The sequence below is a fragment of the Nycticebus coucang genome, chromosome 16 (assembly GCF_027406575.1).
Source record: "Nycticebus coucang isolate mNycCou1 chromosome 16, mNycCou1.pri, whole genome shotgun sequence".
Lineage (NCBI taxonomy): Eukaryota > Metazoa > Chordata > Mammalia > Primates > Lorisidae > Nycticebus > Nycticebus coucang.
The window spans coordinates 6,092,910-6,118,288 of record NC_069795.1 but is presented as its reverse complement, the minus strand read 5'-3'; the positions used below and the strand labels follow the sequence as shown (position 1 = coordinate 6,118,288).

Sequence of the window (25,379 nt, the reverse complement as noted above, 5' to 3'; positions counted from 1 at the left end):
TAGGGGGTATAAGTGGTTTTTGTTACAGAAGTAATAGGAATCTCACACACTGCAGATACAGTTAAAACTGGAGAGGGCTGAGGCTGAGGCCTGTTGGTGCCACCTGCGCCCCTCTGGGCTTTTTGCTTTGTGCCCTTGTCTGTGTCTAGGCTGTGGCATGAGCGAGTGAAGCAGTATTTCTAGGACATCTCAGCACCTCGTAGACTGTAGTGGTTCCTGGTTATCATTTCATTTTTTTCTCAGAAGTGGCAAAGTTTGGGGGGCAGGGATGAACGGTGGAAGGACAGTCCTGCATCTCTGCTTTGGCTCTGATGGTGCAAGTTTGGGCAAGTCACTGGCCTTTGGGCTCAGTTTTCTCTCCTGTAAACTGAGGGGGAGGAGAACAGAGGTTCTCTGCCCTGCTGTGAGTCAGGGTTGCTGGAGGAGCCTTACCACGTGTGCTGATGCTCAGGCCGCAATCCAGAGGTTTTGGTTTCATTGGGCTTTGGGAGCCTGAGAATTGTGATTTTTAAAAAAGGTTACCAAGTTACCTAATGAGCAGCCAAGATGGGGGCTACTGGGCTAAAATCCTCTAAGGCCCTGTTCCATCCAGCCTCATCAGGTGCACTGCCCATGTGGGCGAGGGCATCACATAGCCGGGGTTCTGATCCTGACTTCCCACCTATTAGCTGTGTGACTGTAGGCAAGTTACTTGCCCTCTCTGAGCCTCAGTTTTCTCATCTGCAAAACTGAGATAATGATAATAATAATAATAATAATAATAATAATAATAATAATAATGCCTCCTTTCTAGGGATGTTGTTGATATGAGAGTTGAGTGAATAAAAATGCCTGAAGTACTTAGGACAGTCCCTCCCCCACAGCACATGGGGCAGGAGACAGTCAATTTTATTGATTCAGAAATCTCCTGTATCCCCTCTAGGGGGCAAAGGAGCGTGCTTTGCATGTGCTGGCGGTGAGATTTTGTATTAATACAGTTGGTTTTAAGAGAATCTATGCACCCTTTAAAACTGTGCATTCCTTTGAGAGCATCTGGGAGACACTACTTTCCTTTCCTCCACAGATGGGACAAGGATGACATGAAGCTGAGATTAAGGTGCACAGTCAAGTCGGTGATGAGGCCTAACAAGCACGCAGAGGTGGGAGGAGTCAGGGAGGGAGGCGAGCAGTGTGGAGCCTGGAGATAATCTTCCTCAGCACGGCATGTGGGTTACTCAGGTACAGCACACAGCAGCTCAGCCGTTCACCTGGAGTCTGCACACTCACACCTTCCTCAGGGGGCGAGGCAGGGATCAGCCCCCACCTGCAGACTTTCTGAAAATCTATTTATTTCATACCTGGGCTGTCTTTTTCCCTGATGATTCCACACTGGAGATGAAACGTGGCAGAATTAAAAGACGTGAGTCAGAGAACCTGTGTTTTCTTGTTTTGAGCATCCTAGTGTGGTTAACGGAGCCTCTTTGTCCTGAGGGTCTTCCCTATGTGACGATTGGACTGGGGTGGGATCATGCCGAGAGTCTCCGTTTTCTCTCTGTGTCACAAGTTTTTATTTATCAGTATATGGCTATTATAACTTATTTTTGAGTTTACTGTAAATGCACTCATTAACAAAATTAGCCTGATTCTAAATGAAAATATCCATTATATATATAATATATATATAGGAGATCAGACAATTAAGTTCATGAACTCACCCTAGAAATTGTTGACTATCACTACAGTCACCAGACATTGAAGGGGAATACTTTGACGGTGACAGTACTGATATTCAGCAGTGAGGTATGTAGCACTTTTTCTAGGATGAACTGACAAACTTAATTTTCTGACCATGTACATGTGAGCGTATACATGTATATGTGACATATGATAAATTGAAAATGGTTTTCGAGGTAAGGAAGGTTCATCCGTGTAGCTTCCGCAGTACCTTAAACCTCTCCTGGCTCATCCATCATGATTCAGGCTCCGTTGGAACAGAGACAGACTTCAGCTTAAATCTCCCGAGTGTGCAACTCCCTGGAAGAGGTGCCTTCCGACAGAGCGTGGTCGCAGCACATGGGAATGGAAAGAGGGAGCCTGGTGGCTCCTGATACCAATGGCCTTTTGGGTCAGAGTTTGGGGCTTTTAACCATGCAGGTGTAATTTTGTTGAACTTCGTGGTTAAATTCTTGGGGTGGGGGGAAGAGAGTGTGTAACGCCCCGGTGGCAGAGACTCTCCCATGAGTCAGTCACTGCCCAGCGAGGCGGCCCTCCCTTTCCATTAAACAGGCGCTCCCTCAGGATAAAGCAAGGCTGGATGAGAGGAAAGGTCATTGTATCCAGACCCCAGATGTTGACACGGGTTGGCACACTCATGTTTCTCTCCTGCGGGGGAAGAAAAGGCCCTGCCAGGGAGTGTTTGAGTAAGTCAACAAGCATGTTATCTTATGCCTGTGAGAATTCCAAGCCAGTCCCTTAAGTTCTGAGCCAGACCGTAATCGTTAACCCCAGCTGGGTCCCTTATTACGAAAACTTGTAGTATTTGCAAACTTTGCTTTGCAGAAGGGTCCTTGAAACTGGGTGTGTTATAGAATGACCTTGGCAATGTTGAACTTGGGCTTTGTACCTGACAGCATCATCAGAACTTTCACACAGGCCCCTGAACAGCCTAGTGGGGCAGGAATTGTTACTGGTAAACAACAAAGATGTCAAAGGCAAAGAGCAAGTATACCACAGTTGTGTGGTTTGACAGGCTCCATTAATGTGAAGCTCGAAGCTTCAATGGTGATGTTCAACTCCCAGTTGTGACTGCCACTGTATCATGTGTTCATGAGCATTATGTACAGCTCTGGGCTTCATTATTTTGTTATCAGATCTATAGGGGGGCATCTTGGGCTAGTCTGTAATGTAGGAGTTGCTGGGGCATCTGGGGCCACTCTGTAATACGGGAGTTGCCGGGGCATCTGGGGCCACTCTGTAATGTGGGGGTTGCTTGGGCAGAGTTTGCATTTTGGCTGCACACTGGTCATTCCCAAAGTGTGGGTCATCAACCACCTGCATCAGGGTCCCGTGAGGTGCCATTCCAGACTGTGGCTTCTTGGGGGATTTGCTTTCTCTGGAGAAAGGGGGTATGCTTGCCCTCCTTGAATGGACTGGCTTGTATTCAGGCTCCCAGTCTGTGGCTGGGGAGGGAAGTGTATACACAATCCTGTTTCCTCCACCTTGCCTTTTTTTGGGTCAATCCTTTTCCTGTCTCTGTATTACAGACCTCATCTCAGCAAGAGGTTGACTGCAGTGGAGATAGATGACATTAGGAGAGCAGTTTGGCTTTCCTGCAATCCTGCAAGTCTTCTCTAGACATGTCAGTATGGGGAGAAAGAAGAATTATAGGCCTGGTTCTACAGCATTTGACTGTCTGGTGCATAGATTTCTCCATGAAGAGTTGGAAGGAAACTCATTCCCTTAATTTGTCTCTCCATCCATCATCCATCCATCCATCATTCTTCTATTCCTCCCTCCCTCCATCCATCCGTCTGTCTCTTCACCCATCCATTCATTCCTCCACCCATCAAACATTCATCTACCTATACATCCACTATTTCTTTTATGTTCTAGGTGCTTGGACTATAAGAAAAATAAGACCTAATCCTTGACCTTGAGGGGACTAAGTCCAGCTTAGACAGTAGCAGATATAAGAAGAAATGAAAGTAACATCAGTGGTTTCATAGACATTTGAGATTGGAATGAATGTGAGATGTTACAAAAAAAGAGACTGTCAAAATTATTCAGCATTTCTTAATGCCTTAGAAGGAAATTTCGAAAACCATCTCACATAATGCAGAGAAACTTTGCAGGAGGGCAGAAGACAAACTTACATAATTCTTCAAAGCCTGGAGTTCCCTGAACTTTAGCACTTGTCTGGACCAGGGTCAGGGAGGGTGATGAGTGTAGACACCAGGCCACGAGTGATCATCTCTTACCTTTCTGTAACTTATTCTGAGCATTTATCTCTGATGCAGGAAGAGAAAGCTACAATTTCCAGATCAGTTTTCAAGGGAAATTCTAAGAGCTGTTTTTCAACTCTAGCTTCCGGTTCCAAAGTGGCGGATGGCTGTTGATTTCAAAGCAAACCCTCTGTTCCTTCATAGGAAGTCTGTTAATAATTTTAATATTTTCTAATGACTGGCATCTAATAAAATAGATAGCATTCATTGACATTGCGAGACCACCCAACCATTCAAGGTTGAGTGACAGCCTTTTGTTGAATGGCAGTTCACACTTATGAAGATTGAGTGTTCGTAGTTTGACTTCAGCCTGGTTCAGTGGGGAGATGCTAAGTGCCAGATAAGGGCTCTCTTGGGGACATCAATGTAGCTTAGTGGCTACATTGGCTAGGCAGCACCCTCCAATAAGACTTGCCGTGATGATAGAAATCTTCATCTGTGCTGATCAAGCACTTGAGATCTGTGTAATGCAACTAAGTCACTGAATGCTTAATTGCATGTAATTGTAATTAATTTAAATTTGGTTTATACAATGTGGAGGTTGTACTGGACAGCTCTGGCTAAGGGATGGCAGTAAAAAATCAAAATGGCTTTTTCTTCTCTCTTGCTTTTTCTCCTCACCTGTCTTTCATTTCTTGCTAGCTCTGTCTTACCTCACTTACTACCCCTTTTCTCTCCAACTCCCTGACTATTGGCCGAAATAAGAAGGCAAAGTGGAAGCAAAGTAAGGTGGCTTCCAAGGAGCTGTGGAAAGCAATTACTATATAATTACTATATAATTGCTTTCCACAGAGTTATACTACAATAACTCTGCCGTGGGGTTTGGGTGGGACTACAACGAAAGACACCTCCATAAGTTCCTGTAGGTGTGACCCTCCCTCACTTCATCCTGATTTCCCCTGGGCTCTGGCCCATCTATGCATAGGGACATGGAAACAAGCCCTGAATGTCATTCTTCCCGTCTAGTCTGGCAGTAGCCACCCAGTAAATATTTCTTGAGGGTATCTGAGCATGATAATCACTCCCGCCACTGGCAGCGGCTGTGGCTCAGTGAGTAGGGTGCCGGCCCCATATACCGAGGGTGGCGGGTTCAAACCCGGCCCCGGCCAAACTGCAGTAAAAAAATAGCCGGGCATTGTGGCGGGCGCCTGTAGTCCCAGCTACTTGGGAGGCTGAGTCAAGAGAATCGCCTAAACCCAATAGCTGGAGGTTGCTGTGAGCTGTGATGCCACAGCACTCTACCGAGGGTGACAAAATGAGACTCTGTCTCAAAAAAAAAAAAAAAAAAAAAAAATCACTCCCGCTACTGTGGGAGTTGTCGGCCCTGCCTGGCCTTATCCATCTCTCAGGAATGCTCGTGGTGTTAACAGCTAACACCTGGACTGGGTTACTAAGCGCCTATTTACTGGCAGAAGTAAGTATTATGACGGAAGGTATTGTACAGTTTGAGTAATTAAACACACTGAAGGGAGGTTAGCCAGCGACACTCAGCTGTAGCAGGTAGAGTTGTTATAATATTGTTAGAAAACGTAATGCAATTTACCGGGTGGCAGACCTGTGGTTTAGCTGGTGCCTGTATCACTGACATGTTTTCGTTTTCTCCTTTTGACCACACAGAGAGCATTGATAAGACAGGCACATCGTTGCCCACCTGGGCCATAATTCTTCTCGCAGTATCGTTTTCGTTGCTTTTGATCCTGATAATTGTTCTGATTATAATATTCTGCTGCTGTTGTGTCTCCGGGAGAGAGAGCAAAGGTAATGTTTTGTTCACATAGATTTGTTTTTACTTTTGAACTATTGGTATAAGCAGTTGAAGTTAATGAGCTCATCGGCTCTTTCAAAGGCTATGCTAACTATGCTGAGGGATCACCTCCCACCTGTTAGAAAGGCTGTTGTGAAAAAGAAGAAATACAAGCACCAGTGAGGATGTGGGGGAAAGGGAGCCTTGCACACTGGTGCGGTGAATGTGGAAAACGGCATGAGCTCCCTCAAAAAGTGAAAGCTAGAACTACCACATGACCCAGCACTCTCACTGCTGGGTCTCCTCCAAAGGACATGAGGTCAGTGTGTTCAGGGACGTCTACGTGCCCGTGTCCATTGCAGCCTTATTTACAAGATAAGGAACCAATCCGCATGCCTGTCAACAGCAACGGAAAAGAAAACATGGTGCATATACTCGGTGGGATACTATTCAGCTTTAAACAGGCAGGAAGTCCTTCTTAGACAAGGCAGCATCCGGAAAAATAATTAAAAAAAAGAAGATAGTCCTATCATTCGCGGAAACTTGGATGAAGCAGGAGGACCATCATGCTGAGTGAAATAAGCCAGATGCAGAAGGACAGACACTGAACGAGCTCGCTGTAGGCAGAATTTGAAGATGCCCAACTCACAGAGACAGAGCAAGCCCAGAGGGAAGGTTACGAGGGGCTGGGAGACGTTGCTCCAAGGGAGGAGTAATTTCTGGAGAACTGCCGTGCGGCACAGTGACTATGGTTAATAATGAGGTGTTGCATACTCGAAGATTGCTAAGAGGATAGATCTTTCACTTTTAACTTTATGAACACTGTCACACACGAACACTTTCTGCGTGTGTCCCGGGCACTAATTAACTAATTAGTGCTAATTAACTCTTTCATGTGGAATAGTTCACTAAAGCACATGGTCTAACCTTAACTAGGCTAATGGTCTAGCCTTAGCTCCTCTATGGAGTTTGGTTTTTGACTGGAAGATTAATTTCATGATACGACTTTTATTATTTTTTTTCTTTTTCTCTTTTCTTTTTTGGCTGGGGCCGGGTTTGAACCCGCCACCTCTGGTATGTGGGGCTGACGCCCTACTCCTCTGAGCCACAAGTGCTGCCCACGATACAACTTTTTAAAAGGTTGCAGGCACAGCGTTTTCACACCTGCCTTTCCCGCATGAAGGCCAGCGGGCTGTAGATATCCTTCTGCACTTTGCTTTTTTCATTTACAATATATCCTGGAAATCAATCCATGTCAGTTCACTGAAATTTCCTTCATTCCTTCTTACAACTGTGTAATAATCTGTTGTGCAGAGGTACCATGGTTTATTCATCCATCTTCCAATGCACAATATATGGACATTTAGATCATTTCTAGTATTTTTAATTATAAATGAATAATCTCCTGCATCTGTATGTCCATATTGATGGAGGCATAGCTTTTGGGTACTGTCTTACAAGTGGATTGCTAGATGCAAACATAAGTCCAAATGCAGCTTTGCCAGATATTGGCTGATTTTCCTCCACAAGAGTTGTACCATTTTGTGTGCTTATCAGCAAAGCATGAGAATCCCTGTCTCCCCACAGCCTTGCCAGTCTGGAAGGTAAGTAAATAAGAAATGGTATCTCAGTGCAGTTTGAATGCTATCTTATTATGAGTGAAGTTGAATGAATACCTTTTCCATCTTCATATGATTAAGGACAAGTTTTATATCTTTTTGTGATTTGCTTATTTTTCCTCTTCCCCCCATTTTCCCTCTCCCAGCCCTTGGAGCTCTCTGTGATTTTAAGCGCTCTTTGTCTGGGTGACTGTGGCTCCTTGTTTGGGGTGTATGCTGTACACGTCTTCCCTTGGCTTGTTAGTTGTATTCTGGCTGTGTTTATGGTGATGTTGTAGAATCAAAAATATCTGTGTAGATAATTTTACTAATCTTTTCTTCTATTGTGTCTGGATTTTGGGTGGTAGAAAAATCTTCCCTTACATTGAGTTTCTTTTTCCTTTGGTTTATTTGTCTTTATATCATGGTTCATTCTGATATCTGACATGTGGTATGCATCTAATTTTTCTTTTTTTATTGTTGGGGATTCATTGAGGGTATAATAGACCAGGTGTATGCATCTAATTTTGTCTTTTCCCAAATGACTAGCCAGTTGTCCCAACAGCATTGGTTAAAATTTCCATGTTTGGCCCAGTGATTTTATTTTATTTTTAAATTTTCTTTCTTTCTTTCTTTTTTGGTGGGTACAGAGTCTCACTATGTCACCCTTGGTAGAGTGCCATGGCTTCATAGCTCACAGCAACCTCAAACTCTTGGGCTTAAGCGATTCTCTTGCCTCAGCCTCCCAAGTAGTTCAGACTACAGGGGCCCCCACATCGCCCGGCTATTTTTTGTTGTGGTTGTCCTTCTTGTTTTAGCTGGCCCAGGCTGGGTTTGAACTTGCTGGCCTCGGTATATGTGGCTGGCGCCTTACCTACTGAGTTATGGGTGCCGCCATATTGTTTTTCATGATGAGTATTTTAATTTATATTCCCATCAGTAGTATATAAGAGTTCCCTTTGTTCATAGCCTTGTAATTTTTTGTCTCTTTGATAATAGCTATTCTAACTGGGCTAAGGTGTTCCTCATTGCGGCTTTAATTTTTATTTCCCTGATGATAAGTAACTTTGAGTATTTTTCCTACGTACCTGTTTGCTGTTTGTATGTTTTCTCTTGAGAAATGTATGTTCAGGTCCTTTACCCAACTTGTAATGAAATTATTTTTGCTATTGCATTGAGTTCTTTGTATGGTCTGGATATCAGTCCCTTGTTGAATGAATATGTGAATGTTTAATCCACCCAACAGGTTGTCTCTTCATTTTCTGGATTGTTTCTTTCCTGTGCAGAAGCATTTTAGTTTAATATGGTCCCATTTGTCTATTTTTTCTTGTTGTTGCCTGGGCTTTTGAGCTTTTATCCATAAAATCGTTGCCTAGACTCATATCCGAAAGCCTTTCCCCTCTGTTTTCTTCTAGTAGTTTTATAGTTTGGGGTTTTGTGTTTGAGTCTTTAATTCATTGGGAGTTGGTTTCTGTATATGGTGAGAGGTAGGGTTGAGTTGCTGCTGCACGTGTTTTTCTAGCAGCATAGGAAATAATGCTCCAGTTTTCCTAGCAGCATTTATTAAAGAGAAAAGTCCTTTTCTCAATGTCTTGGCACCTTTAAAAAAACATCAGTTGAATGTAAATATGTGTATTTATTCCTGGGTTGTCTAGTCTGCTTCATAGGTCATATAATTTTATTCCCTGAGAAACAGAAATTGAAAGGTGGCAAACTCCTGTTGACCTAGATTAGATGGAAATTTGTTTTCACCTTGGAATTATCCCACATGCCACTGATGGGCCACTCAAAGGAAATACACTGGATTTTACATGAAAACTACTGAAAAACGTAAATTCTAATTGAGATGTAACTATGAGTTTGTTCAGTGCCTTCAGATTCTTATTTTCCACACCAGCCATTGTAGGACAGCTGGAGAAATTATGGTTATTTGGACATCCTGCTTCCCGTAGGTTTTTGTCTGATATTTACTAGCTTTGTAAAAAGGTTAATTGATGGCAGCTAGGTCACATAGAATGTGTAGGGAGCAAAGTTTAATTTCCTCATTTAAAAAATGGAAATAAATACTACCCTATAGATGGATTGTAAGAATGAAATAAATGGCTACACTGAAAATTTCTGTGATCCATCTTAGATTTTGTCCTTTATTTATCCCTGAGATGAAAAGCGTGTGTAAGAATGAACTGTCCCACCCCACCCTTTTGTAGTAAGTCTAGGTGAGGGTTATAAACAGGGCCTGCCACCACTTACTTACAGTGCACGCTCCATCCCACCAGGTGTGATTCACAGTGGAAATCATACTATACCTTAGATAAGTATAAAGATCAATAAAGGTCTGGATGTCCCCATGAGGATTTTCAATGCTTAAAAATTATTAAACATTAATTTTCCAGAAAGTATTCTCTGGTGCTCTGCTGGTACACCGAGAATTGAGGACCAGCTGAGCACAGCTGGGGTCTTGTGAGGGTGGAAGTCTAGAGGGGGACCTGAGGCCCCTCTCCTGCAGACCGCCCTGTGGGGACATTGGAGCCTTTCGCAATCCCCTATTACTCGATAGTCTCTCCCCGTAATTCAAATAAAATTGTTTTCAAGGTTCAGTTTGTGGTGTAAATTAGTAGATGTCATTAGAGCTGAAAATCAGTGAGGAAAATGGATAGTTTTTAGATCTCAGTCTAACTTAATATACAGAAGGCAAGAAATATATAGGAAATAATATACAGGAAAGCAGGGTTGTAAGGAGCAGGGACTTTAGAGATGGGAAGGGAGATGAGGTTTGTGGCTTGTTACTCCCCATCTCCAAATTCCAGACTCCCTCCAATGCATCCATCCATTGGTTAAAAACATTGGTGATTTAATGGCAGCTTTTTTGGGGGGAGAGGGCACAGCTGTACAGATCGACACCATTGGTTCATATTGATTGAAAATATATCTTAGAGTTAAAGAAATGTGGTAAAACTACTATGATGGTGCTTAGTCTGTTAAAAATGTGGTAACAGCAACAGTTACTCTCGTGCTGTTGTAGCAGTTGAATGAGGTAGTACTTTGTACAGAGCCAGTGTGGCGCTGGCCCATGGCAGGTGCTGGCCCCAGCAGGTGCTGAGTAAAGAGCACAGGTGACTGGTAGCTCAAATCACCTTTTCTTGGTGAGTGGAGTTTTTAAATTCTTGCTAATCAAATCAAATGCAATATCCACCAAGTACTTATTGGTACCTACTATATTTCAGGTACCTAGGGATTCTTTATTTTTCTGATAGTTAATAGTGAATTTACTTTCCTCATGCTTGGAAGCTATTTGATAATTTGGTGTGAGGAAACGTAACAACACCTATTAGCTCACAAATGTGCTATCTATTAAAATCAGGGAGTCTATAAAAGTCAATGAGAGTTTATTTTTTAGAATAAACATCCCTATTTTTCTAATGTGATTTCATTCTTTTTTTGCAGAATCTAGTTATCAAAATGAAATAAGGTAAGTTTGAAATCACAACTTTTTTTCTGAAAATAGGTAACTCTGGAAAAACACCTACGCCAATCACAAACTCACAGGGCAGCACGGTGGAAGCGCTGCTCCTGTCTGCCTTGGACTTGTTCTGATTCCCTTAAGGGAAAGGTTTCCTGAATGCTGGGCATTAGCAAGTCTCTCCACAAGAGGGCACTGTGCACCGTACCTGCCGAAACTCCTGCTTCGAGTGGAGGCTGGGGCGGAGCCGAGGCCCTGCCCGGCTTTCTGGGGGCGGAGCTGAGGCTCTAGCCGGCTTTCTGGGGCGGAGCCGAGGCCCTGCCCGGCTTTCTGGGGGCGGAGCCGAGGCTCTATCTGGCTTCCTGGGGGCGGAGCCGAGGCCCCGTCAGGCTTTCTGGGGCGGAGCCGAGGCCCTGCCCGGCTTTCTGGGGGCGGAGCTGAGGCTCTAGCCGGCTTTCTGGGGCGGAGCCGAGGCCCTGCCCGGCTTTCTGGGGGCGGAGCCGAGGCTCTATCTGGCTTCCTGGGGGCGGAGCCGAGGCCCCGTCAGGCTTTCTGGGGCGGAGCCGAGGCCCTGTCCAGCTTTCTGGGGCGGAGAGCAGAAGCCCAGCCGGATTCTTGCGAGGTGCATGGAACTGCCCAGGTGGACAGATGAGGCAGTTTGTTTAACCAAGTGTGTGTGTGGGGCATGATTGAAAAATTCCTCTCCCCTTGGTGTGTGTCACACTTTAGGGGGGCAAGACATGATTGCAAGAGGGACTTTACCTAACAATTGCAATCAGTGTAACCTGGCTTATTGTACCCTCAATGAATCCCCAACAATAAAAAAAAAAAAAAAAGAAAAGAAAAATTCCTCTCCTTCCCGGCTGCCCAGAAGTAGCTACAAGCACTTTTAAGGCAAGCATATCAAGGATTTACAACTGTATCCAGGAACCACTTTCGCCTCTGCGCTGTTTCCAAAGTCACCTGCACTGAGGGGAGTGGTTTGCTGTGTGTGTTGTAACGACCACATCTCAGGAGTTTATTACATCATTTAGATTTTTAAAGTGCTGAGATTTTAAAATGCCTTCTGGCTACAGGGTGTGCGGGATTGTGCATCGCCACCTGTGACAGATACTGTGCGTCCCCCCTGTGACCCTGGTGATCAGGGAGCTTGGAGAGAGGACTCCACAGGGCAGCGGTTTGGAGACGGGCCTCCTGGGCTGCCTGACCAGGGCCAGGGTGGGGGCAGAGAACTGGCCCTGATGTTAGTCCTGGCTTTTCTGATGGTGCTACCAGCAGGATGAAGCCGGCAGTCCTTGGTTCAGTATTATTGACTGTACTGACATCTTTTATTTCTCTGTCCTGGGGCTTAGGTGATTTCAAAGCATAGTAAGGTGATTTTACTTACCTCTTGGAGGTAATGGGTACAGAGAAACACCACCAATGATAAAAACAGCAGGATGACAGCGGGAGCAAAGACAGATAGTGTATCCATTGAGCACCTAATGTGCGTGCTAGGTACTGTTCTAAGCTTTGTGGAGGTTTTTATCCTACTTAATTCTCACAATGATTATATGAGGCTATTTTTCTATTTTGTAGTTGAGGAAACTGAGATACAGAGAGGTTATATAATATTCATGATCTCTCCTACCTGGATAGTAGACAGTTGGAGTGCGACCGGGCAGTCCTGCTTCTGGGCCTGGCCCCAGTCCCTGTGCAGCCTGAGAAAGATGGGGTACCAGCTGGCCAGTCACGTCCCACCTGCCAATCCTTCCCGTGTCTACAGTGTTAACTCCAGCTGTTTGGAGACTTTCCTTCTTCTTCTTCTTCTTTTTTTTTTAAGACAGAGCCTCAAGCTGTTGCCCTGGGTAGAGTGCCGTAGCATCACAGCTCACAGCAATCTCCAACTCCTGGGCTTAAGCAATTCTCTTGCCTCAGCCTCCCAAGTAGCTGGGACTACAGGCACCTGCCACAATGCCCAGATATTTTTTTGTTGTTGTTTGGCAGGCTTGGGCTGGATTTGAACCTGCCAGCTCTGATGTATGTGGCTGGCACCTTAGCCACTTGAGCTATAGGCACCGAGCCTGGAGACTTCTTTTGTATTAAAATAACATACATATTTTTTCTTATAGAATTAGTACATGGTTATTGTAGAAAAATACTAAATATAAAGATAGGTTTAAGAAGGGATTTTTTTTTTTTTTGTAGAGACAGAGTCTCACTTTACTGCCCTCGATAGAGTGCCGTGGCGTCACACGGCTGACAGCAACCTCCAGCTCTTGGATGTTTGTAGGTCATACGTGATTCTCTTGCCTCAGCCTCCCGAGCAGCTGGGATTATAGGCACCCGCCACAACGCCTGGCTATTTTTTTTTTTGGTTGCAGTTTGGCCAGGGCTGGGTTTGAACCCGCCACCCTCGGTATATGGGGCCGGCGCCCTACTCGCTGAGCCACAGGCGCCGCCCTTAAGAAGGGATTTTTAGGGCGGTGCCTGTGGCTCAAAGGAGTAGGGTGCCAGCCCCATATACCAGAGGTGGTGGGTTCAAACCCAGCCCTGGCCAAAAACTTCAAAAAAGAAGGGATTTTAAAATCACCCACAGCTCTATTGTCCTGTAGTAATTACTGCTACCCAAGTATGTGTTATATGCACACCTGTTCATGCATCTACCCACAGAGAAGGACACATCTGCATTTTGTAAAATTTGGGTCATATTCAACATTATTTGATAGCTTGCCCTTTTCACTTGACATTGAGCAGTACCGGAATAGAGTTGGGAAAAGGACTCGTAAAAAGGAGAGGAGGCCAGTCCAGGAATTAGAAATTTTTTTCATTGGTTTGATGAAGTTTTTAATTGAAATGGACTTATAGAAAAGTGGGAAAATCACAAGTGTGCATCCCGATGACTGTTCGCAAAGCGCACAGGCCTGGGCCTGGATGGCTGAGATTCATTAGAGCATCGTCCAAAGATAAGATTCTTCTGATACCTTTTCCCACATCTCTAGAGGTTAGATTCAGACAAACTTCACGCAAGTGGCGTCATCTTGTGTGTACTCACCCACGCCTGCCTTTTTGAACTTCACACGTTAGACCAGTCCATTCTGTGGCAAGTGGGTGGAAGTGGTTTATCGTTACATAATATCACATTCTAGGCATCTATGCAATTCACTTTTCACTTTCATTTTAAATGGATGTTTGGACAGGCTTCAGGTGGGGACCACCGTGGATGCCACTGCTCTGAGCGTTCCCACAGGGAGCATAAGCACTCATGTCCGTTGTCCTGTCGGGCCATACAGCTGCCCTCTGTATGTACAGATTCCACACCTGCTGGTTCAAGCAACCACGGATGGAAAATATTTGGGAAAAAAGCAATAAAAAATACCAATACAACAATAAAAATCATACAAAAAATTACAACTATTTACGTAACATTTGCATTGTATTAAATACGAGTAATTTAGGGATGGTTTAAAGGGTACAGGAGGATGTTTGTAGGTTATATGCAAACACGATGCCATTTTATATCAGGGATTTGAGCATCCACAGATTTTTGTATCCGTGGGGTTTTGGAGCCAACACCCCCCACCCCCAATGCAAAGGGAGACTGTATCTAGTCCTGAAAGCTGGGCCAGCAGATACCCGACTTTAGAGGTTGCCACCATAGTTTTCCAAAGTGGGTGTGCCAGGTCACACTTCCACCAGCAGTGCTTGGAGGCTCTGGCCTGTGCTTGTTTTTACAGGCAGCCTGGAACTCCATGTTAGACACACTGCCCCTTACTTTACCAGTCCCCTAGGGCTGGGCACCTGGGTTCTTTGTAGTTTTTGCTTTTATAAATAGGTCAGGAATTATCTTCTTACAAGTAAATCTTTGCACCTATCCTTGATTATTTTCTTAGAATAAATTCTTAGAAGTCAAGAATGAATATTTATAATTATTTGGCTGTCCATTGCCAAACTTCCTACTGCTAGGAAGCTGTAGCAATTTTTGCTTTATTTCAGCAGTTGGCACACTTTTTCTATAGTGGGCAACATAGTAAATATTTTTAGTTTTGTGGGCCGTGTGGTGTCTGTCACAACTACCCTGCTGTTGTAGCAGTCACAGATACTACCTAAGCAGCAGGCATTCCAGTAAAACTTTGTTTCTGAAAGCAGGTGGTGGTGGATTTGGCTTGTGGGTCACGGTTTGCTCAGCCCTGCTTTATTTAGTCAATGGTTTTTGAGAGTCGAGGGCCCTCTAGGGAGTGGGGTCCGTGGACCTATCATGATAAAGTGCTCTCACTCCCTATAATGGGAACATGTGCCCAGTAGGCCTTTATCCCTGCCACACAGAAGCCAGGGACAGGGCCAACACGTCCAGCACGTTCAGGAGGGGATGGTGGGTGTGTCCACGTGGACCAGGCACCCACTGCCGACTAACATGTGACTTTTAAAATTCTAGGAAATCTGCAACTGTGAAGACAAACACAGGAACCATTGAGACAAAGTTAAAAAGTGGAAATGAAAACTACGGCTACAGTTCCGATGAACGGAAGAACACACGTGAGTACAAGGCGGGAGGTGGAAAGGCCTGGGAATGGCAGTGTGGGTGGAAGGGCCGGCTGCCTGGATGCAGCCGCACACGGGGATAACGTAGTGCTTGGTGGTGATTCGTTTTTGGACAATTTTTAGAACAAGGTGGAATTCCAGAACTAGGAATATTCTAGGAGTAAGTTAGCAGTAAAAATCTACTTTTTTTTTTTTTTTGTCTGAAGCTTAAAATAAAGTCAGGTGGAAATCTGAAAGTTTTAAATCATCATTTTCTCCCCCCCCCAATATTTTCTTTTTATTTAAAGACTTCCACCTTAAAATGTGTGGAAGCATTTTAATACATTGGGGGTAATTTCCTACAAACTCAACTAGATTCAAGTTTAATTGAAAACTCAGCAAGAAATCTGTTCCTCTTCAACTTTTTTTTTGGGGGGGTGGAGGAGCTGGGAGACCAGAGAGTCTTGCTGTGTGTAACGCCTCATTCTCCAGCCTTGAGATGGATGACACAGTCACAGTGGGGAGGGGGCGCCTCTGCAGACAGCATCGCTAGGCAGGAGAGGCGTGGGCTTCCAAGGCTGAGCCCATCACTCCTCCGTAAAGGGAGATCCGGCCCTCACACGCTGCCTGGCAAAACAAGTTCCACGGAAAGATTTTAAGCCAATGAGCTGTTGCTGAGGGGCCTGAAAATGTCTTTTTTCACTAACATTAGGAGCCTATTCTTGGCAGCCCTATTCTCTTGATTATCCCACAACTGCTTTCCGAGTGTTTTCCAAATCATATGCTTCAAGGTTTTAGAAACTCCACAAAGCATGAGCTGTTCCCATAGATAATCTGACCACAGCGTCTCTCCAGGTTTCCCATGTGTGAATATTCATTCGTTAGTATTTTTAGGCATTGACCAAGTATCTTAACCAAAATAATTGTGGCCAAGTCACCCCCTCTCCCCAGTGCTTCTTTTCTTGGTTAGCTATTGAAGCCATGGATTCGTCTTATCTCTGGGTAAACTAATATGTCAAGAAAGGAACTAATTTTGAGTTAGTTTTCTATATTTCCATTTAACTAAAAAAAAAGTTCTAGCTGTATGTAATCTCAAGGGAAGTTTTTTTTCGTTTATTTATGGTTAAGGATTATCTTATGACAGGGATACTACATAAAAACAAAAATGGTTCTTTATGAATCAGGGTTCTTAGACAATGTCACTTGCCTTTTGTCACTTACGACTTGAAAATCATTCCTTTTTGCAGAGATTGCTTCTCCCGCTCCCAAGTCCTATGAAGTCAGCGTTCTGGAGCAAAGTAGCAGAAACCATCATTATCAGGTGATCTGGACTATTTTCTCCTCTTTTTGGAATTTTTTTTTTTTGTCATTTAAAAATCCTTACCTTGACGTAGGTGACTATAAAATGGTGCACATGATATAGCTGTGATGGAGAACATTGCGTTCCCTCCTCTTGTGTCAACTGGGTGGCCTGGAGGGGAGGGACCAACGCCTAGAGAACCCTTGCCCACTGTAGTGGTGGCTCCAGACCAAGACCAGGGCCGTGGAACAGCTCCGTGCTCAGGTTTTGGGGGAATGTGGCTTGACGTGGGACATACCCCAGCTGAGTCCGCGTGAGAGCCAGCAGCCTGTATAATGTGCCATTTTCTCCCTTTGAGCCATGTTCTCCCAGGACTCCGGTCAGCTCTGCCCTCTTGGTTACCCGGCACCACACAGTGTGCGTCTATACTTGGACCCTCGGAGACACTGGCTCATGGAAGGATGCTGGGTCCTGGGTTTGAGGATAAGGACAGAGAAAGTGCGCTTTCCTCTCCACCCAAGATCTGTGTCAGTGAGCTGGAGAGCTAGAAAAGTGCTGTTGGGGGTTAGAATTTTAGGGGAGAGAGGAGGTGTCCCTGGTGATTAAGGAATGTGGCCAGAACCAGCAGGAGGCTGGGAGCTGCCACTAGCTGACCTGGGGGATGTGGTGGGAAGCACATGTTTCAGGGGAAAGAGCAGATGTTTAATGTGGAGCTTGGAGATTTTGAGGTATCTGTTAGACATTTACGTGGAGACGCCTCCCTGCAGGTGCTGTTGGTTGTCACTGAGGCCCTCCTCCCTGACTTCTGCACACTGTTGTCTATACCTCGAGTCTGCTGTGGGCCTCCACATACCACATCTATATCATGAATCACCTAGCACAGTGTTAATTACCAAAACAGGAAACTAGAATTTTTTTTTTTTTTTTTTTATGAGACAGGCTGGAGTATAGTGGTGTCATTATAACTCACTATAACCTCCAACTCCTGGGCTTAAGTGATCCTCCCTCCTTAGCCTCCTGTGTAGCTAGGATTATAGGCACCTGCTAATATGAGTGGCTAATTAAAAAAAAAAAAAAAGTTTTGTACAGAAGGGGTCTTGCTAGGTTGTTCAGGATAGTCTTGAAATCCTGGCCTCTCAAAGTACTGTTGGGATTACAGGCTTGAGCCAGCATGCCTGGCCTGGCCTTTTTAATATTTTAGGAAGGGGTAGAAAACTTCATTAGCTGCTGCACCAGCCACCCTTGACTCTTGTCCCTTCCATGTCCTTTTGGTTAAGGTCCAGAAGGCCATGGAAGGAGCAAAAAGATCTGTGGGGGCGAAAACCTTTCACAAAGCCTTTGTTATGTCCTGTTTCTTCTAGTCCGGCTGTCCCTGGGTAGCTTCAGAAGGCTGGGGAAGCATCATAAGATAGACTGTGGGTTGGAGTTTTGTGTCACAGAAGGCCAGCCACTGTGGCCAGGAGCTCTGAGGATGATGGCTGGCATCGGTCAGGTCCACTGGTGATGCTAGGCTGCAGAAAATGGGTAGAGGCATCAGTTCCCAAGCACTTGGTCCCCTGTGCATTCTGGAACCCCCTCTCCTTATCACCCCCTCTCCCCTCCCAAGTTCTTCCCTGAACATGGTACTTTCTACTCGAGAAATGGGGCAGAGTCCTTGTTCCCACCAGCACCTGGCAGAGATGGGTGATGTGTTTTCTGAATCCTGGATCCTAGTTTTCTTGCTGAACATGGAGCTGGCCATGGTACCTATAAACACCAGGGTGGCCCCTGGGTACCCCACCAGCATACCAGGAATTCTCAGAACAGCAGTATAGCACAAACACATCACGTACTTATTAATTTGGACACTCTTGGGCCTCTTCCAGCTTTCTGGATCAGAATCTCTGGGAGATACGGCCAAATCAGTATTTTTATCATGTCCCCCAGGTGATCTGCTTTGGGCAAAATGTTTCTGTGGTCCAGTATGAAAACACAACAGACACTGTAGTTTTGTTTCTAAGAGAGAGTATTCTCTGCTTTCTGGACATTATCTTACAACTGTGAGTTTGGATTTACTTGTACATCATGTCCCTGTAACACTGATCTTGCTGCCAAGAACAGGGACGAGTCTGAGAGACTCATGGTGGACCTGGGACCAGCACTCAGGGAGAAGCCTTATGGTGGAGCTGGGATCAGGGCTCAGGGAAAGGCCTCATGGTGGAGCTGGAACCAAGGCTCAGGGAAAGGCCTAACAGTGAAGCTGGGACCAGGGCTCAGGGAAAGGCCTCACGATGGAGCTGGGACCAGGGCTCAGGGAAAGGCCTCCCGGTGGAGCTGGGATCAGGGCTCTGGGAAAGGCCTCATGGTGGAGCTGAGACAAGGGCTCAGGGAAAGGCCTACGATGGAGCTGGGACCAGGGCTCCGGGAAAGGCCTAACAGTGAAGCTGGGACCAGGGCTCAGGGAGAGGCTTTACGTGGAGCTGGGGTCAGGGCTCAGAGAGAGGCCTCACAGTGGAGCTGGGACCAGTGCTCAGGGAAAGGCCTCACCGTGGAGCTGGGACCAAGGCTCAGGGAAAGGCCACACTGTGGAGCTGGGACCAGTGCTCAGGGAAAGGCCTCATGGTGGAGCTGGGACCAGGGCTCAGGGAAAGGCCTCACGGTGGAGCTGGGACCAGGGCTCTGGGAGAGGCCTCACAGTGGAGCTGGAGTCAGGACACAGGGAGAGGCCTCCCGGTGGAGCTGGGGTCAGGGCTCAGAGAAAGGCCTCATGGTGGAGCTGGGACCAGTGCTCGGGGAAAGGCCTCATGGTGGAGCTGGGCTGAGGACTCAGGGAAAGGCCTCATGGTGGAGCTGGGATCAGGGCTTAGGGAAAGGCCTTATGGTAGAGCTGGGACCAGTGCTCAGGGAAAGGCCTCACGGTGGAGCTGGGATCAGGGCTCAGGGAAAGGCCTCACGGTGGAGCTGGGATCAGGGCTCAGGGAAAGACCTTATGGTGGAGCTGGGATCAGGGTGCAGGGAAAGGCCTGACAGTGGAGCTGGGATCAGTGCTCAGGGAGAGGCGTCATGGTGGAGCTGGGATCAGGGCTCAGGGAACGACCTTATGGTGGAGCTGGGATCAGGGTGCAGGGAAAGGCCTCACAGTGGAGCTGGGATCAGTGCTCAGGGAGAGGCCTCATGGTGGAGCTGGGACCAGTGCTCAGGGAGAGGCCTCACGGTGGAACTGGGACCAGTGCTCAGGGAAAGACCTCACAGTGGAGCTGGGATCAGGGCTCAGGGAGAGGCCTCACGGTGGAGCTGGGACCAGGGCTCAGGGAAAGGCCTCACGGTGGAGCTGGGACCAGGGCTCAGGGGAAGGCCTCACGGTGGAGCTGGGATCAGGGCTCAGGGAAAGACCTTATGGTGGAGCTGGGATCAGGGTGCAGGGAAAGGCCTGACAGTGGAGCTGGGATCAGTGCTCAGGGAGAGGCCTCACGGTGGAGCTGGGACCAGTGCTCAGGGAGAGGCCTCATGGTGGATCTGGGATCAGTGCTTAGGGAAAGGCCTCACAGTGGAGCTGGGATCAGTGCTTAGGGAAAGGCCTTAACACCACATCTGCATTCATGTAGTGCCACCATGGGACACTTTTTTAAACCTCTCATATTTCAGGGTCCTAGAACACATGGCATTCAACATAGAGGAAGAAATAGGATTTGAGGATGTAGAGACCCCAGAGTATACATTAAATTGTAAGACGTATTAGAAGGAACATAAGAGATGGATTTTCAAAACCGACATATACAAAAATGTGATACTTTTCTTTTCTGATTATTTCTATTATGACTGGATCTTTACTTAGGGTATGCAACACTGATATTATTTTTCTTGTATTGGTGAAATAGAGGTCAGGTGTGATGGCAGGTAGACTACAAACCAAAACATAAAATTAGAAATTCTTACTAAAAATTACAATCAGTTAATGGAAAAAGCAAACTTTAAAAATTTTTAAAAGTAATTTAACCACTATTTATTTATTTGAGATAGAGTGTCACTCTGTTGCCCAGGCTAGAGTGCCATGGCATCATGATAGCTCACAGTAACTGCAAACTCCTGGGTTCAGGTGATCCTCCTGCCTCAGCCTCCCAGAGTGCTGTGACTACAGGCATGAGCCATCGAGACTGGCCAGCTTTTTAATTTTTTATATGAAACCATGAATTTTGCAAATGTTTTGTATCTTGATGAGTATTTAAACAAATAATTCTCCTTTTCCTACCCTCTTCCCACGGCCAAACTCGCTGTCCGTCCCTTTTTCTGGTTATTTTAGGATTCTTCGTCTCTTTATCAGTTTTGGAAGGTGAGCATTTGAATAACTTGAAACCGGGAGAGCCCACCCCCTAATACTCCCCTATTGAAAGGAACAGAAATATACCCTTGATGAGTTTAGAAAACATCAAGACAGTTGTGCAACCCGGCAGTGAAAACAAGAGCAAATAACAGTAAAAATCTCAAGCATTTGCACAGCAGAAGGCATAATTCTTACAGTGCGTTGCTGAAATAGTTCCACCAGCCGTCCAGTTTTCTTTGTGTTACTGGGAGTCAATAAATTAAAACCACGAGCCAGAGTGATTCTATCCTCCAGACTCACGAACATTCCGTTGCCGTGTGAATAATTTATAATGCCCAGTTGCATTATTGAAAATGTTAAATGCAGCTGCTGTGGCCTGGAATCTGAGCTGGCACTCTCAGGACTGGCAGGATGAACATGTCGCACACATTTGAATACGGCAATATTGTCAGAACAGCGCTGGCCGCCTCCAAGGGTTACCCGGCTTGTTCGGGATGAAGTAAGGATTAAGTGTCAGCACTGCTGATGACAGATGGGTGATCTGTCTGGAGCCAGTTCTTTAATTTTGTCCCCTTCCTCTAGAAGGAATGTACGTTATTTTTAAAAGTTTAGAAACATTTATTTTCAATAAAAAATCTAGTTAGTAAAGCAAGACATTCCACAGGGAAATTGAAAACAAAACAGTGAATCTTCTCAGTAATTTGCCTTCATAAAAACAAATATTGGAGTCTTAGAATTTGTGTGCTCTGGAGGCACCGAATGTGGAGAACTTCTGGAGTGAGTGTTATTGGAAATAAAGAAATAGAGAAAGGATATCTTTTTAATATTTTTGCTCCTCTTTGCTCCTTAATTTTATCTTCACTCATGTTAATTTTGTCTAAACTCATGAGTGAAGCAACCTTCTCAAGCCAGCATTTTACAGTGACCTCAACCAATGAAACTGACCTTTTTTCCCCCGCTTTGTTGCCAGGAAGTTGATACGCATCGGCCCAGTCCAGCAAGCCGTCCCCAGGTTTCGTTTAATCTGGCCAGTCCGAAGAAGGTCAGGAATGTAACCCTGGTGTAGTAAAGGCTTCCCTGGGGCTCCGTCTTGCACTTGGCTGGTGATTTACAACACAGGGTGTCGTCATTTCTCTTCGTCCTGGGACTGGGCTCCAGCTTCGCTGACATTACCTGAGGAGTGACGTCAGAGGCATTGGAACTGATATTTTCTGGCAAGAGAGAAGGAATCAATTTCCCCAGATTTCAAAGGAGAAGTGGACTTTTAAGACATTTGCAGGTTTTGGTGAATTTCACAAAGTTACTAAGACTAAGCTGCAAATTTATCACGATGCCGTTTCTCATTACTCAGCACTCCCATTTGCTAATCCTATAAATGGTAGGTAAGTCTACGATCTGCCATGACTTTTAAAATGTTTCTATTATCTCAAATCATATTAAGATGATATTCACGTATGTTTAATATGTAGGGATATTATCGCATATTATCAGTGAAATGAGGGGATAAAACTCATGGTCAATCAGAAATCTACAATTGACTGGCAAATCGGAGGTCCACAGGTTAAAAAGAGATTCAGTTCTAACTCTGATGCACACGTGCCTACGTATCTCTTCCACGGAGACGCTCACTTTCACCTGTTTCCTCGTCAGGCTCGTTCTTGTCTCCTCAAATGAATTAAAGCTGATGATACTTTGTGGGGATGTACCTCATATACCACAAACACCATGGAACGAACTGGAGACGGGCACTGTGTTCTCTAATAAATAAAAAAGAAAACACCAGAAAATGACTATTGCCTTTCTTAGCTCTTCCTGTTCAGACAGCAGTTTAAAGAGTCAAGCATTTCCAAGGAGGACAACAGGAGGCTTCTCCCAAGAACCACACATCCTCATGTCTCTCTTTGCCTCCTAATGTTTGCCCATTTAAAGTTAGTGTCAATGTTCTTTTTTTTTTTTTTGGTTTTTGGTCGGGGCTGGGTTTGAACCCGCCACCTCCAGCATATGGGACTGGCACTCTACTCCTTGAGCCACAGGCGCCGCCCAGTGTCAATGTTCTTATAAAGAATACAATTGCTGACTTCTCCAAATATGTTTTTTTTCCATGTAGATAGATGCTGTTAATTTTGCTGTCCACCCAACCCTTTCATATTTAACCTAGGGGTGGGACTGAGTATTATTATTATTTTTTATTAAGTTCTGAGTATTATTTGACTGAGCTCTGAACTGGTTGGTACAGATTTCTTGAGCCACAGGCACCGCCCGGGTTGGTACAGATTTCTATGCTGAGTAGTAATTACCAAGTGTTTTGAATCCCTCATGCCCAACCATGCTATTGCTAAAGTAGTATTTGACTTTTAAAATGTATCAAGATTTTAGTGAATTCTTTAAAATTACTAAGTAAAAGCTGCAAATTTATCATGATGATGTTTCTCATCCCTCAACACTCCTCCTTGCCAATCTAATGTTTGATAGACAAGTTCCTACTCTACCATGATTTATAAGGTACTTTTAGGATCTGAAACCACATCCTGTCCCTACCCGGGCCTTTTCCTGTGACCCACAGCTGACTCAGGAGTGTTTTCTGGCTCAACCTGGTGGTGGGCATCTGTTTTGACTGGCTGATGCTTGGGCAGTGTCCATTCTGGTTGGTCACTTGGCATGCAGTATCTATTTTGTTTGAGTGGTGTTCATGCCTTAATGATTGTCATATATTTTGAATATTACTACTGTTTAGAGGGTATGAAAAAAAGTTATCTCTTCTTTGTGTCCCTAATGTGAGAAAATTGGCTGCCTGTTTTCTTGGGAGTAGAACTGCAGTGCAAAAAATCAAAGCCTGTAAATATTGCTATGTCACCTTTCCAAGAGTCCTTTCTTATGGAAAAGATTCCCATAAAAGTGCATAAAAATGAGATTTTTGCTTATTGCACTCATTTCTTTATTCCCAGCCTATATATCTCTGTCTCCCCACGACCATCTTGATGGGGACAGGGAGAAGGGCGAGACAAGAGGCTTCAGGAGCCCCTCCAGACGCTGATGCATGAACTCATATTCTTCATTAATAGTTTATTCTCTTCCAACCCATGGAAGCCAGATCCTAAGACAAGGTGAACGTCATGTCATTTACACCTTTTGTAACCTTTACAGCGTCTGGTAAACAGCCAGTGTTCAGTAAGCGTTGACATCACACAGGTCAATATTGAGCAAGGCAGTGTATTGAATGTATGAGTATTTGCTATCAGCCTGCTCTAAAAATATTTTTGTGATTATATCAGGAGTCAAAGGGGTCATATATAGAATATAATTGAAATTTCAGTTTTGATCTCTGAAAGAGCAGGGTCAATGATTGCCGTGCAAGTTTCTCCAACTTAATCGAATCACCCTCAGATATTTTTTCATTTCTCGGACTCTGGGAGGTTTTATATGTCCCTTCTGAGCAGCTTCTTCTTCTACATCTTACTCCAGGAGCAGGCTTCTTAAAGGGGCCCTCCCCCACCCCCGTGAGAGGTGGGTGTGCTATTTGGACAGAACCATCTAGAGCTGTCGTATCCAACGGTGTAGCTACCTGGGGCTATTTAAATCAAATTATTTAAACTAAATAAAATGTGAGAGTCATTTCCTCCGTTGACTGGTCACATTCCAGGTGCTCTGCAGTCACATGTGGCCAGTGGCCACTGGAGTGGACAGTGCAGGCCATGGGTTTCCATTGTTGCCAGAGTCCTTTGGGTGCCGATCTGAGGGTGCTACGTGGAAGTGACCTTTATGAGTCAAGGACAGTCTCTTTTACACAAACACACAATCCCTGTTTTTCCAGCCATTTATCTGTGCAGTCAGCCAGTTTCTATTTAGGAAACCTGCAACCCTCAAGGCAGCTCTCAACTGAAAATGGCGTTTTGCTGATGGGGTGAGTTCTTCCCTCACTTCTGCCCTGTGCAGAGCTGAGGCAGGCTCAGGGGTGGAGGGAGAGGAGACAGTCACAGCAAAACATTGTGGTCAAAAAAGGAAGATGTGGCCAAACAGGTCGCAAATATATTTAAATATACCCCTGATCGCTTCGTGCCATAAAATCCTAGCCAGGAAAACCACACATGTCCTTCCCTGCTGGGTTCGTCGACCTCGGTTGGTCTGCCAGAGTCCAAACTTGCCTCAGGGAGCCAGGATTTCCCCTAGTTTACTTGCTATAGGACCCAGGTGAGAATGCTAACACCTTGAAGCAACAGGAGAGCTCGGATGGAAGCACTTTCTTTGTGTGACCTTGACTTTGGAAAGTTCAACGGCACGCTCCTACAAGTCTGGTGACATGAAAGGTCAGTGGATGCTGCAGAGCAACCTGAGATGCTGTGCTGATGTCCACGCCCCACCATTTAAGAGCTCTCAGTGTCCTTGTGTAAAGATGGAGGATAGGGATCGTCCTCTGTGGAAGACAGGGAACTGGAAGAGCTCAGAGATGAGGGAGCTGGGTGAGAGCAGGACAAGAAGCATGGGCCCATGGGAAGGCAG

The 25,379-nt window shown here is 45.3% G+C and overlaps 1 protein-coding gene across 3 annotated transcripts in view; it reads left to right on the top strand.

Moving 5' to 3' along the window:
* IGSF5 (immunoglobulin superfamily member 5) overlaps positions 1 to 24,498 on the top strand; it is a 43,799-nt gene extending 19,301 nt beyond the window's left edge. For 2 of the 3 annotated variants that reach the window (XM_053565164.1, XM_053565166.1), the window contains 5 exons: positions 5,598 to 5,738; positions 10,767 to 10,791; positions 15,197 to 15,297; positions 16,530 to 16,603; positions 21,853 to 23,970. In XM_053565164.1, the coding sequence (XP_053421139.1) occupies positions 5,598 to 5,738; positions 10,767 to 10,791; positions 15,197 to 15,297; positions 16,530 to 16,603; positions 21,853 to 21,948 (437 nt within the window). In that variant the 3' untranslated portion in view covers positions 21,949 to 23,970. Of the gene's footprint in view, positions 1 to 5,597; positions 5,739 to 10,766; positions 10,792 to 15,196; positions 15,298 to 16,529; positions 16,604 to 21,852 lie in introns of all 3 variants that reach the window. The other variant, XM_053565165.1, reaches the window with a different exon arrangement.
* Positions 24,499 to 25,379: the final 881 nt, after the last annotated feature.